Source organism: Zea mays, chromosome 9 (genome assembly GCF_902167145.1).
Source record: "Zea mays cultivar B73 chromosome 9, Zm-B73-REFERENCE-NAM-5.0, whole genome shotgun sequence".
Lineage (NCBI taxonomy): Eukaryota > Viridiplantae > Streptophyta > Magnoliopsida > Poales > Poaceae > Zea > Zea mays.
Window position 1 is genome coordinate 110,756,650 of NC_050104.1, and position 13,407 is coordinate 110,770,056.

The following is a 13,407-nucleotide window of genomic DNA, read 5'->3' on the forward strand; positions in this document are numbered from 1 at the left end:
GGAAGCAGAAGTGGCCCCCATACCAACCAAAGACCCAAGTCTCAGACGCAACCAACGTCTCTACGGTCTCCTTCAAGACGTGATCATATATGATAATAATCTTGTTGTTTTTCGTTCAGCGTTGCGGAATAGACCCACAGATAAACGTTTCTCAAGTTTCGGCAGGCATGAACTGGAAGGAGAACGCCCCGTTGAGCTTTAGAGCAGCAACAACCAAATCTCTATTCCCTACAAGCACTCTGAGCAGTTTTTTTTTTCTTCGACTGCTGAGAGTAGATACCATCCAACATGATAAACGGGCGAACAAGTAAATGACTAGCTTTAGAGTAACAAATTTAACGAATCCCTGACTATTATTACAAGAATCCGGGGTCTTGCTATATATACACCTTGCTATACAGTACAGTGGCGGAGCCGGCCTGAAATCGACACCACTGCCTGACCCATCCAAACATCCGTGTGCTAGGCCGATCGAGAGCCCACCCAAGTGTTCCTCGGCGGAAGCCTGGACACGTGCCCGATCAGGCCGGGCCTTGGCGCTTGGCGGAGGCTCCGCCACTGTCGCTATATATAATATCATGTCTGCAAAAATATTACATGGATTTGATCAACAATCAGGTGCACAGATGGCTGCACCTCCACTCCCCAGCCAGGTCTAAATGAAATTCCAATCTGACATTAGTGTGCAATGCTCTCTGAGGAAAATACATCTTCACAGTATTCTCCCCAGACCAAGCAAGACAATTATCTTCCCAAAAAAATTGTACAGCACGTAACTTGGTCGCGACGTTTGTATTGTATGCCTTCCATGGCTCCATGCTTTTTTTGGGGGTTACTCTGATTCCTCACCGGTGGCATTTACAAGTCTAGCTAGGTCTTGTACAATTTCAGACATTGGTGGCCTGAATTCTGGCTGCTGCTGCATTACGAAAGATTCAGGTCAGTTCAGACACATGGTCTCTTTATTATCCTAAACACTCTGTGCAAATAATCAGATGGGGGGAGGGGAATGCCGCTTAGATATTGCAGACTACAATGAAAGGACGAAGACCAAAGCAAAATCGAATTACCTGGATACAGCGGCTGATTATGTCAGCGAAACGTGACAATGCTTTCTCAGAACATTGTCCACGTATAGATGGGTCCACCATCTTGGACAGGGATTCTATGTCATGAAGCTGAGAACTGGCCCATCTAACAAGATGTTGCTCATGACGCGGGCGTGAACTGCGTATTTTCACATAGAACGGGTATGTCAACCAGAAAGCCATTTTTAGCTTCTTTTGTAATGAACAAAAGTTATCTGAAACGACTAGGGAATCTTACTACTGGTCAACCTTAGCCTTTTTTTGCTTTCAGTAACCCCTTACCTGTCATATGGTTTACGCCCAGTAAGAAGTTCCAGCATCACTACACCAAAGCTGTATACATCACCCCTTTCTGAAACGACCCCAGAATCCTGCAACTCAGGTGCTTCGTAGTTCAGTAATGCACGCATCCGACCTGACAGCTGCAATGAATAAACAAGAGCTAGTCAACTTGCAATTTCTGCCCTTCAACACAAGAAGATGCATTTTGTCACACCTAGCAACATAAAACAAACGAAGCCATCATTTGTGATGAGCCTAGGAAAGCATAAGCATCGACCTTGAGCCGATAAGGTAATCAACATACTCCCTCCATCCCATAAAATAAGACATACTTTTTTGGCACGGTCTTTAGAGCAGAACTCTGACCATTTATTTCTTTTAAAATATACCATCAATAAATATAAAACGCTCGAAACGCGCAGAAGAGTTGCGCATCATAATATATTAGAGAGAAGAGAACATCACATCCTACAAGAAGGGAGAAATCTGCAACGCAGGAACCCCCAAGATAACTCACACACTTAAAGCTAAAAAACAACCTAGGTACTTGACCCGACCACAAATCGGCCGGGGAGGGAAAGACTGGTTTCCCGATATTATATTAAAAAGAGACCGAAACAATGATCCCGGCCGAGAAAATCCCCGAACAATGTCGCCCCATCACTAGCGGGTCGGCGTCAACTTTCCACTCTGCAACGGCCCAACCGGAGGGTGGCGCACAGGACATCGTAATCCGAGAGCAGATGGGGCACAATGAGGAGATTTTTTTAACCAAGTCTGAAAATTCGCCCCCGAGGGGGATCGAACCTAGGACTTGGAGGTGCTAGTTGGAAGCCCTTAACTACTAGGCTAGATGCCCTTTTTGCTACTTTGGGTCTGTTTGGTTGGGCTGTAGCTGTGAAAAAAGTTACTGTGAGCTGTGAGCTGTGGAAAAAGCTGTTGTAGGCTGTGTGCTGTTAAAAAGCTAAAAATCGTTTGGTGGAAACCACTAAAAGTCGTTAAAAGTTCTTCGATATATGTTTTCACAGTTCCATCCAAAAGCCACTAAAAGCAGGTCCAGGGGTGCTTTCAGTTTTGCACTACGAGAAAGTCGGCTTTTAGAAAAAGCTGCTTCTTGGATCCAACTCTTTGGTTGGCTTTTGGCTTTTATGGGGCAAAAGCCAAAGCCAAAAGCCAAACCAAATACACCCTTTACCCGACCACACTAAGGGCTTCATCTAAGCCTAAACTTCCGAGATGTTTGGCTCTAGCTAGAACACAACACGCCATTTCATCCAAGAAACTTCTTTGCACCTTGCTGATGGAAGGAGGATCACCATGAAAGACTACCCCGGTTACATTGTAACCACAAACACCATGCCCCTAAAATAATGGCACTATTAATGCCCTTCTTGTCTTTATGATCCCTATTGCAAACACTTCACCAAACCAAATATAAAATACATAAACTAAAAATATGTGTTTTAGCTGAATTATTAGTCAAAAAGTTTTAAAACATTGACTTTTTTTAAAAAAAAACATGCATGTCTTATTTTATGAGATAGAGTATTTACATAAACCACAATTTAGTCGCTTCCAAGTTCAAACCAAAGGGGTATGTAGCATTTTGTAACAAGATGAGTCACAAGCTGACATAGAACTATGTCAGTGAGGATATAGTTACTCAACTGAGCTACAAGGAGTTGCTGGAGTAGTGGATTTATTATCACCATTCCATCATCCCCGTTGTACAGACCTTATTTGCATATATTACATGATTTTTTGCCATCAACATTCAGTTACTCTGTTCCAGGCCTTTCAAATATTTTTTCCTCGAACACTCAAAAACATTGTGTGTCATTGCATTAACAGAAAGCGATTTAATTACATGCCAAATCTACAATGGGGTTAGCCTTTTGATTAAGATCTACTGCAGTCACAGCCACTAGACCTAGCACTGGAGGTTCCACAGGGCCTTTGCACCCACCATCAGTAAAGCATATTAGCTTGCTATGAACAACAGAATAGCTAAAGGATTAAATGTACTTATTGAAAAACATTGAGAAGATAGAAATGTGGCAATAGGCAATTGCAGTAGTTAAGTTGATTACAATTTACAACATGGGAAATCCCTGGCTTGTCAACAGAAACTATCCTACAGTGAACAAGTAAATGTTAAGCCTCATAAAAGTGTTGATCATTAACACCTATGAATCAAGGATTCACGATGATATTCAAAGCTTGAGATATTTCAACCATAGTAATGTGAGCAATTCAAACAGACTGGACATGGCGAAAAGATGTAAATACTAAATAGAACCATGATTGCATTATCCCCGTTTTAGTCGTTCTAGAAACATGAAACACAATATTATAGCTTACCTGAGTGACTGAACTTGGTGGCATCAATTCTGCCAGTCCACATTCAGCAACACACACTGAGAACTTTTTGTCAAGGAGCACATTAGCTGGTTCAAAATTCTGGTGCACAATTGGAGGTTGGAAGCTAGCATGGAGATACCTTTACGAAAAATATAATGTGAAAATAAATTTTCAGAAAGCTCATCTCTTTAAAGAACATCATATGTGGATTATTATACTAATTAATAGAATAATAATTTCACTTACTCTAAGGCTTTTCCAGAACCAAGAGCAACCTGGAGGCGGGCATTCCATGACAGTGCACTTTCAGTATCCTCTCCATCATGAAGTGTGTCATCTAGTGTCGTTCTGCTAAAGTGATTGTACACAAGTAACCTCTGCCCATATTCAGCACAGTATCCGACTAACTCAAGAATGTTAGGATGCTTGATATCTAAGATACATTCAACCTCTTCTAGGAAGTCATCTACTGATATTCTTCCATTAGCATTGTCAATCTTCAAAACCTCCAATAACTACACAAAATACAAGAATACTAGCTTGATACTTGAACTGAATGTTGAGCATAATGACTGCTCTTTCACCAAGACAGGTAATACTTAGTTCATACCTTGCCATCAGGAAGCTCTGCTAGGTAAACCTTTCCTAATCTACTCTCTCTTATCACATTCTCCTCTCTGAAGCTATTTGTATATTGCTGAAGAGATGCAATAGAGAATGATGTGGCAGAAGTAGAGCTACTTGTCTTTGGTGGAGGACTATATCGCTTTTCTGGTGGAACAATGGGATTTGCAATAACTCTTTCAATTGGGGGTAATGGAGGTGGAGGAGGTGGTGGTGGTAGAGAAACAGGAAACAGATCTGAATCTGTTCGATCAAAATTAATTACATGCTCCTTTTGGTTTTCAGGAGATTTCTTTGCGAGAGCTGTAAACAATAGCACGCAAACTTTCAGACATTTGTAGTTAGTGAATATAACTTAGATGCACTTTGTCATAAAGACTTTATACCTGCCGTTGATGAACTTAGTTCATGGCCCCTTCTATCAAGTACCTCACCTGAACCTATCAAATAAACCAATTACAGGAAAACCAAAAATAAACACAAAGCTATATAATACTGGGATGAAAGGTTTACCTTTTTTAAGATCATTGCTTTGTTGCACTGGAGGTGGCTTGATTTGCGGTTCAACCCTATGATGCACCCTTGCCTGCTGACTTCTGTTATGATCATATCTCGACCGTCTCTCTTGGTACTTGGATAGACAAAATAATACTAGGAGGACTATGATAATAAACAGCACTACTCCGGCAAGAACAAAGCCAACAATCTTGAGGGTTGATGTACTGTGTTTCTTAGATGGTGAAGTGCTATCTCGGGTAGTTGATCCTTCAGAAGAGTTTGAGGTTGTTTTAGGCGGGGGAGGAGATCTTGAAGGAAATGAGGGTGCTGGTGCTGGGGGCGTTGAATTTGAAGTGGTGGGTGCTGGTGTTGGAGCTGGTTTTGATGCTGCTGGTGTTGGAGCTGGTCCTGTTGAAGGCGGAGATGCAGATGGGACGATGCTGGTATTGAATGGATTCCCGTCCTTTCTGTGATGATATACTATTAGTCGCTTAACAAGTCATATATATTACATAACTTATCTAAGTAGCAATTACATATTTGCCTAATAGATGAAATAGCATTACTACAAATAACAGCGTGGAGGTTTAATGAAGCTGATTAAGGTAAACATGAAAGAAAGAAGGTATCTCACTTGAAGTTTGGTATGTTAAGCAAACTCGCAGGCACCGGTCCAGAAAAAAGATTATTCTCTATGTTCCTGTTCGAAGTCAGGAAAGTATATTAAAAAATGCAAACAGTTAATGATCAAAGTAATATTTTAAATATATGAGGTTAGAGATATATTTGGTTTCAGTAATTCAATTCAAGTACAAGAGTAGAGCAACTGTATTGCACGAATGCAGAGCTTGACGTGAACTGCTTAACACTTCCTTAGCTGATTAAGTGCTCATTTGCAAGATCATGGTAAATGAAGCATGTGTTACTTTCTCCAAAGAAGAAAACCCTATAGAGATATCATTGCTTCCAGATATTAGTGAGCGGCACATGAGAGAAGTGCAAGTGCAACATGCTACGAGAAGGCAGCAAGAGATAGTTTGTTAAATTTTTTAACTCCTTTAGGAACCGAGCACAAGCTTGTGGAGTGTTAGCCATCGGCCAATCATGATCTGCTGAACTATTGTTCAAGTCAAACATGCAGTGGCTGGAGCCAACATGAAATGTTACACTTTTTCGAAATCAGAGATGGAAATTGATGCCACATCGTATCGCAATACCATATACGTCGTTAGGTAAAACTCGACAAATAGGCTAACTTATGTAAATGACAAGATAATGATAAATGGCATGCCTTCAATTATCAATACAAATGTAACAGAACAACTATGGGACAAGAGCTATGAGGTCGAGGTATTACAAGTCTTTCAGTGGGAGATCCTGCAAAACGTTAAGGGTCCCAGACAGTTGATTATCTTGCATGTGCCTATCATAGAAGAGGTGGAAAAGAAGGAAATAAGTCTGGGAAAACAAATTATAGGAAAATAACAAAACAAAGGCCACAAAAGAGGAAAACTTACAATGAAGTCAAAGATGCCAGGTTTTTCATTGAAGATGGTAACACACCACTCAAGTTGTTCGAAGAAATATCCCTGTAAAGCAAGTACAGATGGTATGGTCAGTCGGTGAAGACATCATATTGACCCACATCTGCACACATATCTTACAAATTTACAAGTCCAATGAGTGAATGTAGGAAATAGGATGCGTCTTACAAATTTACAAGTCTATTGAGTGAATCAAAAGTGTCTGGTAGGTCTCCATTTAGATGGTTGCCGTTGACTGACCTGGGAAAACAAGGATCACACAGTATGTGGTTTACATACAAAACTAGCATTAATACGATCTTGCGTATAAGAGAGAGAGGGGGGATTACATGGCTGTTAAGTTTTCGAGTTTTGACAGTGAACTTGGGATGCTTCCAGTAAGTTGATTAGCAGAGAGGAAACTGTAGCAAGAGAAAACAAAGATCATTCCATGAAATTAATGGTCTCAAAGGCTAAAAGAGACTGCAGAAATGATAGATGAACATACAGACTCTGCAATGTAACAGGTAGGTCCTCCGGTATGGTTCCACCAATATTATTGTTGTTAAGCTCTCTATAGACAAAATAAAGTTATTGGTCAGACACTCAATCGGTCTACGAAAAAGGTCATAAACACAAACCCAACCAGTAGAAAATATTCTAATTCAGACTGCAACACAGTGTTGATCATGGCACAAGGATATAATGAAAAACCTCGAATAATGAGTAACAGATTTAGTTTGAACATCCTTACAAGCTGGTGATGGCAGTGAAGTTTCCTAAACTTCCCAACTGTCCTCCCAAGTTTGCAGCATTCATGGTTCTAAAAACAGTGAGTTGATAATGGTGAAACGTAAAACAAATACAATAGATAACAGGAAATGCGATGAAGAACCTGACATACATTCCAGTTATGGAAGAGCCGGTACACACAACACCCTGCCAGCTCTCACCGCACGGGTCTCCACCATTTCCAGTCCATCCAGGTAGAAGTGGTGATCCCAGTGACATGTACAGTCCGTTTATGGCAGAGACTACAGATGATAAAAGAAGCGTGAAGAAACAATCAGCATTGAGTAACCCTTAGGGAAAAAAACGACACTGCCTGCATTGCACTTGCACAACACCTGACCTAAAACAGAGTATAAAAGAAGATTTTGCGCTTGCAAAGAATCTAAATTCAATAATTTAGGAACATGATCCCACGTCAATACTTAACAATTGACTAATGAACCAACTACACACTAATCAACATTATTGTCAATTAGACTACCGTCCTAGGATCCCAGCATGGGTAGGGCCCTCACTACGTGCACAATCTGCAGTACCATAATGTGACAATTAACACAAGTAGTGCGGTTAAAGCTCCCGTGCTGTTTGTGTTGTACTGCTAGTGTAATTAGCAAACCATCCTGCTACCAGTACGCCTAACGTAATTAGCAAACCATCATTTTCCCCTGCATCTGCATGTTATCAATATCCACGGATCCAGCACGCGAGCAGCCCATCCGCGTCTGCCATTGTTGTCATAAGAGATAAGACAGGAGCACAAGACAGACAGCTCGTTTCGATAACGCCTCAAAGGTTGCTTTCGTTATCCCAGCCGAAAGCGACGGCCCCGCGTGGCACAAACCAGCTGAAAACACCAAGGCGATCCAAATTACAGCCGCCCTGCAGCAGCTGCAGTAGCAGGCAGACGCGAGGTTGCAGGTTTCATGACAACTACTTAGCCGCCGGGCGGGCGAGCTCGGATGTCGGGTTCACTCTCACGGAGCCGAAACTGAGCTTGTAATAATCCATAAAAAGCAGAGGCCCTTATCATTCCCCACTTGTGACTTGTCACCCACACACCACACAGCAGCGCCGGCACCGACATAATTTCACCGCGCCGCACCGCACATATCCTTAACTACAGGTGGGCGGGCACCGGGCAGGCGAGAAAGCAAGAGCGCGAGAGCAACGCGAGCCGCAGCTCCCCCAGCTGGCAGCTGCGCCAGAGCACGTCAGCGCCGCACAGAATCAATCCGATCTCCGCGCCCTGCTTGGGTGCTTCGCTTCGCAGTACAGTACAGTACCACCGACAAGACCGGAGCAACCCACCTGCGCCGGCAAAACAAAACTCCAAACCAAACCAGCGCGCGATCGAGCGGTGGCGAAGCGGTCCACGGAACCAGCTCGCTGCGAGCAGAGCAGCGCAGACGAGACGGGGAGGGGAAGCACGAGCGTACCGTCGGTAGCGTCGGTGACCGCGCGCACGAGTCTGGGCGCGGCCGCCAATGCGACGAGCAGCGCCAGCAGCAGGAGCGGCCCGGCGCCGCGGCGGCGCTCCGGAGCCCGCTGCATGACCTCGATCCCAATTCCCGACGGGGTCGATCACACCATTCGGCGCCGCGCACCCCCGGTCGGATCGCGACCGGCGCCGCGCTCGGAGCAATGGGGCCGTGAGGCAGCGGCGAGGAAGAGTGGGCGGAAGCGACGAGGCGGAGACAGAGGAGATGGTTGGGGTACGGGACTGGGGCTGGGAGTCTGGGATGAGCAGCGACGCAACTGGCAAGGCAAGTAGTGGCTGCGTGTGCGTAGAGCAGTAGGCAGGGAAGGAGGGGAGCACGCAAGACGCAACGCAAACAGAGCGGGCGTAAAAATGGTGGGCTGGCTCTCGCTCGCCTTGGGAGTTGGGACGTTGCCCGAGACACGGCACGGGGTGTGTTTTGTTTTGTTTACTGCGTGGGGGTGGGGATGGATGAGATGATTGGGCGTAGAGATGGCAATGGGTACCCGAAACCCAAAACCCGATGGGTTTTTACCCCATTAGGGTACGGGTTTAGTCCAATTTTCATACCCATGGGTTTGTTAATGGGCATAAATCTGTACCCAGCGGGTTTATGGGTACGGGTTTGTTCCTACAGTATCCAAACCCGTGAACCCGTGGGTTTTTTAAACCCGACCAAACCTAGTGCATATTGTCATTTTATTTTATAAACGAACAACAAACTTATTATTCCTTATTTACTTCATAATTTTTACCAATTGGTGAATGTATCAGTAGTCGGTGAGAGTGTTGCTTGCTTGCTATTATATTTTTTTACTAGCGTTATATATGTGGTGGATGGATAACTTAGTGCAAGGTCACTTAATTATACAACTTATTATTTGTATTTCATTCTCTCTACTAATAATTTTTATACCAAATCATGAACTCGTTGTTCATTACATAGATTTTGGATCATGATATCATTAATCATTACGATACTTATTGATTATGAGAAGATAAGTATATTGGAGATGAAACCCGCGGGTAACCCATGGGTACCTGTTAACCCGATGGGTACGGGTTTGGGCAAAATCTCAAACCCGTCATGGGTACGGGTTTTTTAATGGGCATAGATATTTTTCACGGGTACGGGTTTGGGACGGCAAAACCCAGCGGGTTTGTACCCGTTGCCATCTCTAATTGGGCGCGTCGGCCCGCGCTGGCGGCTGGCGGGGGGCCCGCCCGGGTGACGGAGACGGAGAGGGGGACTCCAGGCAGGGGATGCCGATGCCGTGGTCGCGGCGCCGGCTCGCGGCTGGCTGGCTGGTCCTCGGCGGCAACAGTGCGGGCGGCGTGGACCGCGGCATGTGCGCGGGGACGGACGGATGCGGCGCCTCCCTCGTGGGCATAGCTGGCAAGTTCTTGCCGGGTTTTGTTTCGTACTACTATTCGTTTCCCCCTTGTTCTGGCCCGTCGGCCGGCTGCTCGTACGTTTCGTTTGGTTGCCGACGAGGGTGACGACGATGCACGCAGTTTCAGTGACTACGTCCCGGCGGCCACAAGTTGGAACAAGACCTGCCGCGTTTACTACTGTCTGGTAGACTGGAAGTAGCTGCGTGTTCCAGTAGATTTCAATTGTGTAGTCGGGAGTCTCTGGTCTCTGGGCACCGAAATGCCCAGGATCCTTCCAAAACCGATCGAGCGATGGCGAGAGCCTTCGGGAGAGCGAAAGAAACAACCTCGGCAGTGTTTTCTGTGTGGTGCGCGCGCGCTTGACCGCGTCTACTTGCGCTGCGAGCCTGCGCCGCTGACTGACCGTTGCATTAACAATTACTAGTCGCATCGCATGCCCGTGGATCGCTACCGTTTCTCTACGTCATATGAATTTATTTTAGTAACACACAAAATATGTATTTCTGTTGGTTGAGTCATTGGGTGATTAAACATGGAAACCGGTTGACGTGGGCATTGTTGATGTTTGGAACACGTATCATATTCAGAAGCGGGTCCAGACATTTAAGATTTGGTATTCAAAAATTCAAAAGATTAAATAAATTAGTACTCTAACGCTATTTTGTGTAATACATTATTAACAAATTACTATAGATCACCACTATTACTGGTCACATTACTGGTTGTATCACCATGCTCAGAACGATATCTTTAATTCAATAAGATACATCATTCAAAATAAATGAAACCGACACTATTTTAATATTTGAGAAATCCAAAAGCACAAGATATACATAAATAAAAGCTATTATTAACCAAGTCATAATTTTTTAGTGATGAGGTCTCACTGTTACATTTCGATCATAATTAAAGGAACATCCCAACAACATCAAGATGCATTTCAGTGAATTTGTAACATTTGCCATGACTACCAGGCTTGTCTAGGCGATGACGAGCACTGATCTTTACCTGTTCGACGACAGCACTAGTAAGGCTCGCGGGTTGTGATTACTGGAGAACACGCCGGCATAGGAGGGCATGCCAGCGGGGGACTGACGGTGGGGGGAGTCTGACGGCGCTGACGGAGGCCAGCATGCTGGAGGGTAGGCCAGTGGGGGATTGACGACGAGTGGCAGGCGGGGGATTAACGTCGGAGGGTAGGTCGGCGGTGATCCCTCGTCCCAGCAGGCCGACAGTGGCGGCGCGCCCTGTGCTGGTCTCGAGTGGATAAGGCATGAGTGACGAGAGCATGGAGAGGAAGTGGGTCGAAATGGTTCGTTTGTTTTTGAGGAATCTCTAGAACACACATTTTTACGAAGTTTTTCGACCCAGAATCAACCTAACCCACGAGCCTTTTGAACCAAACACGAGTTATTATGGATTAAACCCGTTCTAACCCGCATCAACCCACTAACCAAACACACGCTAAGTGCACATGCGCCCACTCATGGCTTTAGCTCTAGAACTTTCTAGAGCAAGCGATGACCAACTATAAATACATAATTTTTTCTTATAGCTAAATGGGTCCATATATATGCAGCTCGAAAAATCTATGATAAATTTATATGATTGAAAACTCTATATACTCACTCGAAACTAAAGTTGTCGGATACCTGGAACAGGTACCCAAAATAATGCCAGTAAACTTCCTTACCGACCAAAGTATCCCTACCGAGCAAGTCCACTAGGTGGAGCGATCGATCAGGTCCCTGTTGAGCAAACACGCGAGGCAGAGCGACCGACCAGATCCCTACCGATCAAGTCCACGAGACAAGATGACCACCCAGGTCTCAACCAAGAAAGAGAAGCAAGGTGAAAACCCGAGTCAAACGTCGCAAAGTCCACGCCGACTAAGACGAGACATGACATCCTAGGCCATGGCAAGTCATCCGAACGAAAGATCAAGGGCACACTGAGTGGCCACTATCGACATGACCGCACCTCCCCAAGTACGACCCCCAAACGCGCTCCCACAGTATCGAGGGACCAGACAACCCTATTCATAAAGTACCTCATTATGTGAGCTTCTAGAGTGACCCGAATACCGGATAGAGCGCAGCAGATATACCATACTAGTGTACGCCTACGCACACAATGAGTGATGCAGGCTTGTGGCGACAATCAAGGCAGCACGACGCACAACTACTCCATATAACTGACCTGTGAGACCCCATGCAGTACCACAAGAATGTCAATGGAAGACCAACCGGACGGGAAAGTACGCCATGATGGGAGTACGACTATGCACAACCCTACGGACAGCATAAGAGGAACAACGCTACCCAAGGGCCACCGCCCGAGCTCCCCCAGCAGAATAGAAGTCCCCACTGTAGAATCCAGCCCTTGAACTATAAAAGGGAAGAACCACCTCTTTTCTGAACGCATAAACACACCTGCTATAACACGCTCTATAGGAATACTATGATCAACACTACAATAGACTAGGGCGCAAGTCTGAACCAGTATAACCCACCTTCTCAAATCCTTTGTCTGAGTCACGTATCGGTTCACCATTCAAAGTGAGTCTGCGCTAAGTTTCACTATGAACACAAATCTTAGGACACCTAGTTTCGAACACCACGACAAAACAAAATAGGTCAAATAAATGCACCCAGTCCTCTCCGAGAGTCGGTTCCACTAGCACGCGCAAACAAATCCTTAGAGCTAGTACATTTGCACGACTTCAAAACGCACGAGGTCGTCTTGTAGTGCACAGAAGTTCACCATCGATGGCTCCCCTCCACTCCACGTAAGGCCATGTTCGATTACAAGTGGTTTGAGGGGAATTGAAGGGGATTAAATCCCCTTCTAGTTAAAATTGAATAGGAGGGGATTTAATCCCCCTCAATCCCCTCCAATCCCCTCGCAACCGAACAAGCCCTAAGGGACGACGTTGTCGCGGAAGAAGTTGCAGAGTAGCTCCGGAGGGAGGTGACTACCGTCATCATGGAAACAGCACTGGTCGCTACGGTCAACCACTGGAGCGCTAAAAAAATGACGGAACGGGGCCAGGACACGCCGAGAGACCTGCGGCACCCTCCTTTCGCTTCCGTTCATGGGCGAAAAGAAATCAACACACGTCGGCATCTTGGTGTGTGAAAAGAAAATGATCAGCGTATGATATGCACACACTTGAGTGAGGCACTTGAATGGATGGAATTGCATGAGCTGATGAGCGACGAGCCGACGACGAGCCATCCATCCTTATTATATTATCCCATGATGAGTTGACTAATGACTGGGTCTGGGTGCTTAATAGTCTTCAATCGGTTTTATAATTCGGGTGCACGAAACGAAGGACGGCATCACTGCTCGCGTCGCGTGTGAG

At 45.2% G+C, this 13,407-nt stretch overlaps 1 protein-coding gene across 6 annotated transcripts; it reads right to left on the reverse strand.

Annotated features, from left to right (window-relative positions):
- Positions 1–292: 292 nt before the first annotated feature.
- Positions 293–9,090, reverse strand: LOC100381650 (putative STRUBBELIG family receptor protein kinase). Of its 6 annotated transcripts, none has more exons than XR_004852481.1 (17): positions 8,605–9,090; positions 7,281–7,410; positions 7,131–7,199; positions 6,885–6,950; positions 6,727–6,798; positions 6,566–6,637; positions 6,371–6,442; positions 6,211–6,276; positions 5,488–5,553; positions 4,869–5,320; positions 4,742–4,789; positions 4,342–4,658; positions 3,978–4,246; positions 3,039–3,870; positions 1,371–1,510; positions 1,071–1,227; positions 293–919 (listed from the first exon to the last, which is right to left on the reverse strand). XR_004852481.1 is itself a non-coding variant. In XM_035962308.1 (17 exons), the coding sequence occupies exons 1-17, from the start codon at positions 8,717–8,719 to the stop codon at positions 833–835; spliced, it is 2,334 nt and encodes a 777-aa protein (XP_035818201.1). In that variant the 5' UTR covers positions 8,720–9,090; the 3' UTR covers positions 293–832. The 6 variants fall into 6 exon arrangements, 4 of the variants coding, with proteins under 4 accessions (XP_035818201.1, XP_008658776.1, XP_008658773.1 ...); XR_004852480.1 differs by having other exon boundaries at positions 293–916; positions 4,742–4,795; XM_035962308.1 differs by having other exon boundaries at positions 293–916; positions 3,732–3,870.
- Positions 9,091–13,407: the final 4,317 nt, after the last annotated feature.

Excerpts from the sequence above, each read along its gene's own strand:
- LOC100381650 (XM_008660551.4), bottom strand. The coding sequence starts at position 8,719 with ATGCAGCGGGCTCCGGAGCGCCGCCGCGGCGCCGGGCCGCTCCTGCTG. Across the intron at positions 7,411-8,604 it reads GGTCACCGACGCTACCGACG|TCTCTGCCATAAACGGACTG; the intron begins GTACGCTCGTGC and ends TATCATCTGTAG. Across the intron at positions 6,951-7,130 it reads TTCACTGCCATCACCAGCTT|AGAGCTTAACAACAATAATA; the intron begins GTAAGGATGTTC and ends TTTTGTCTATAG.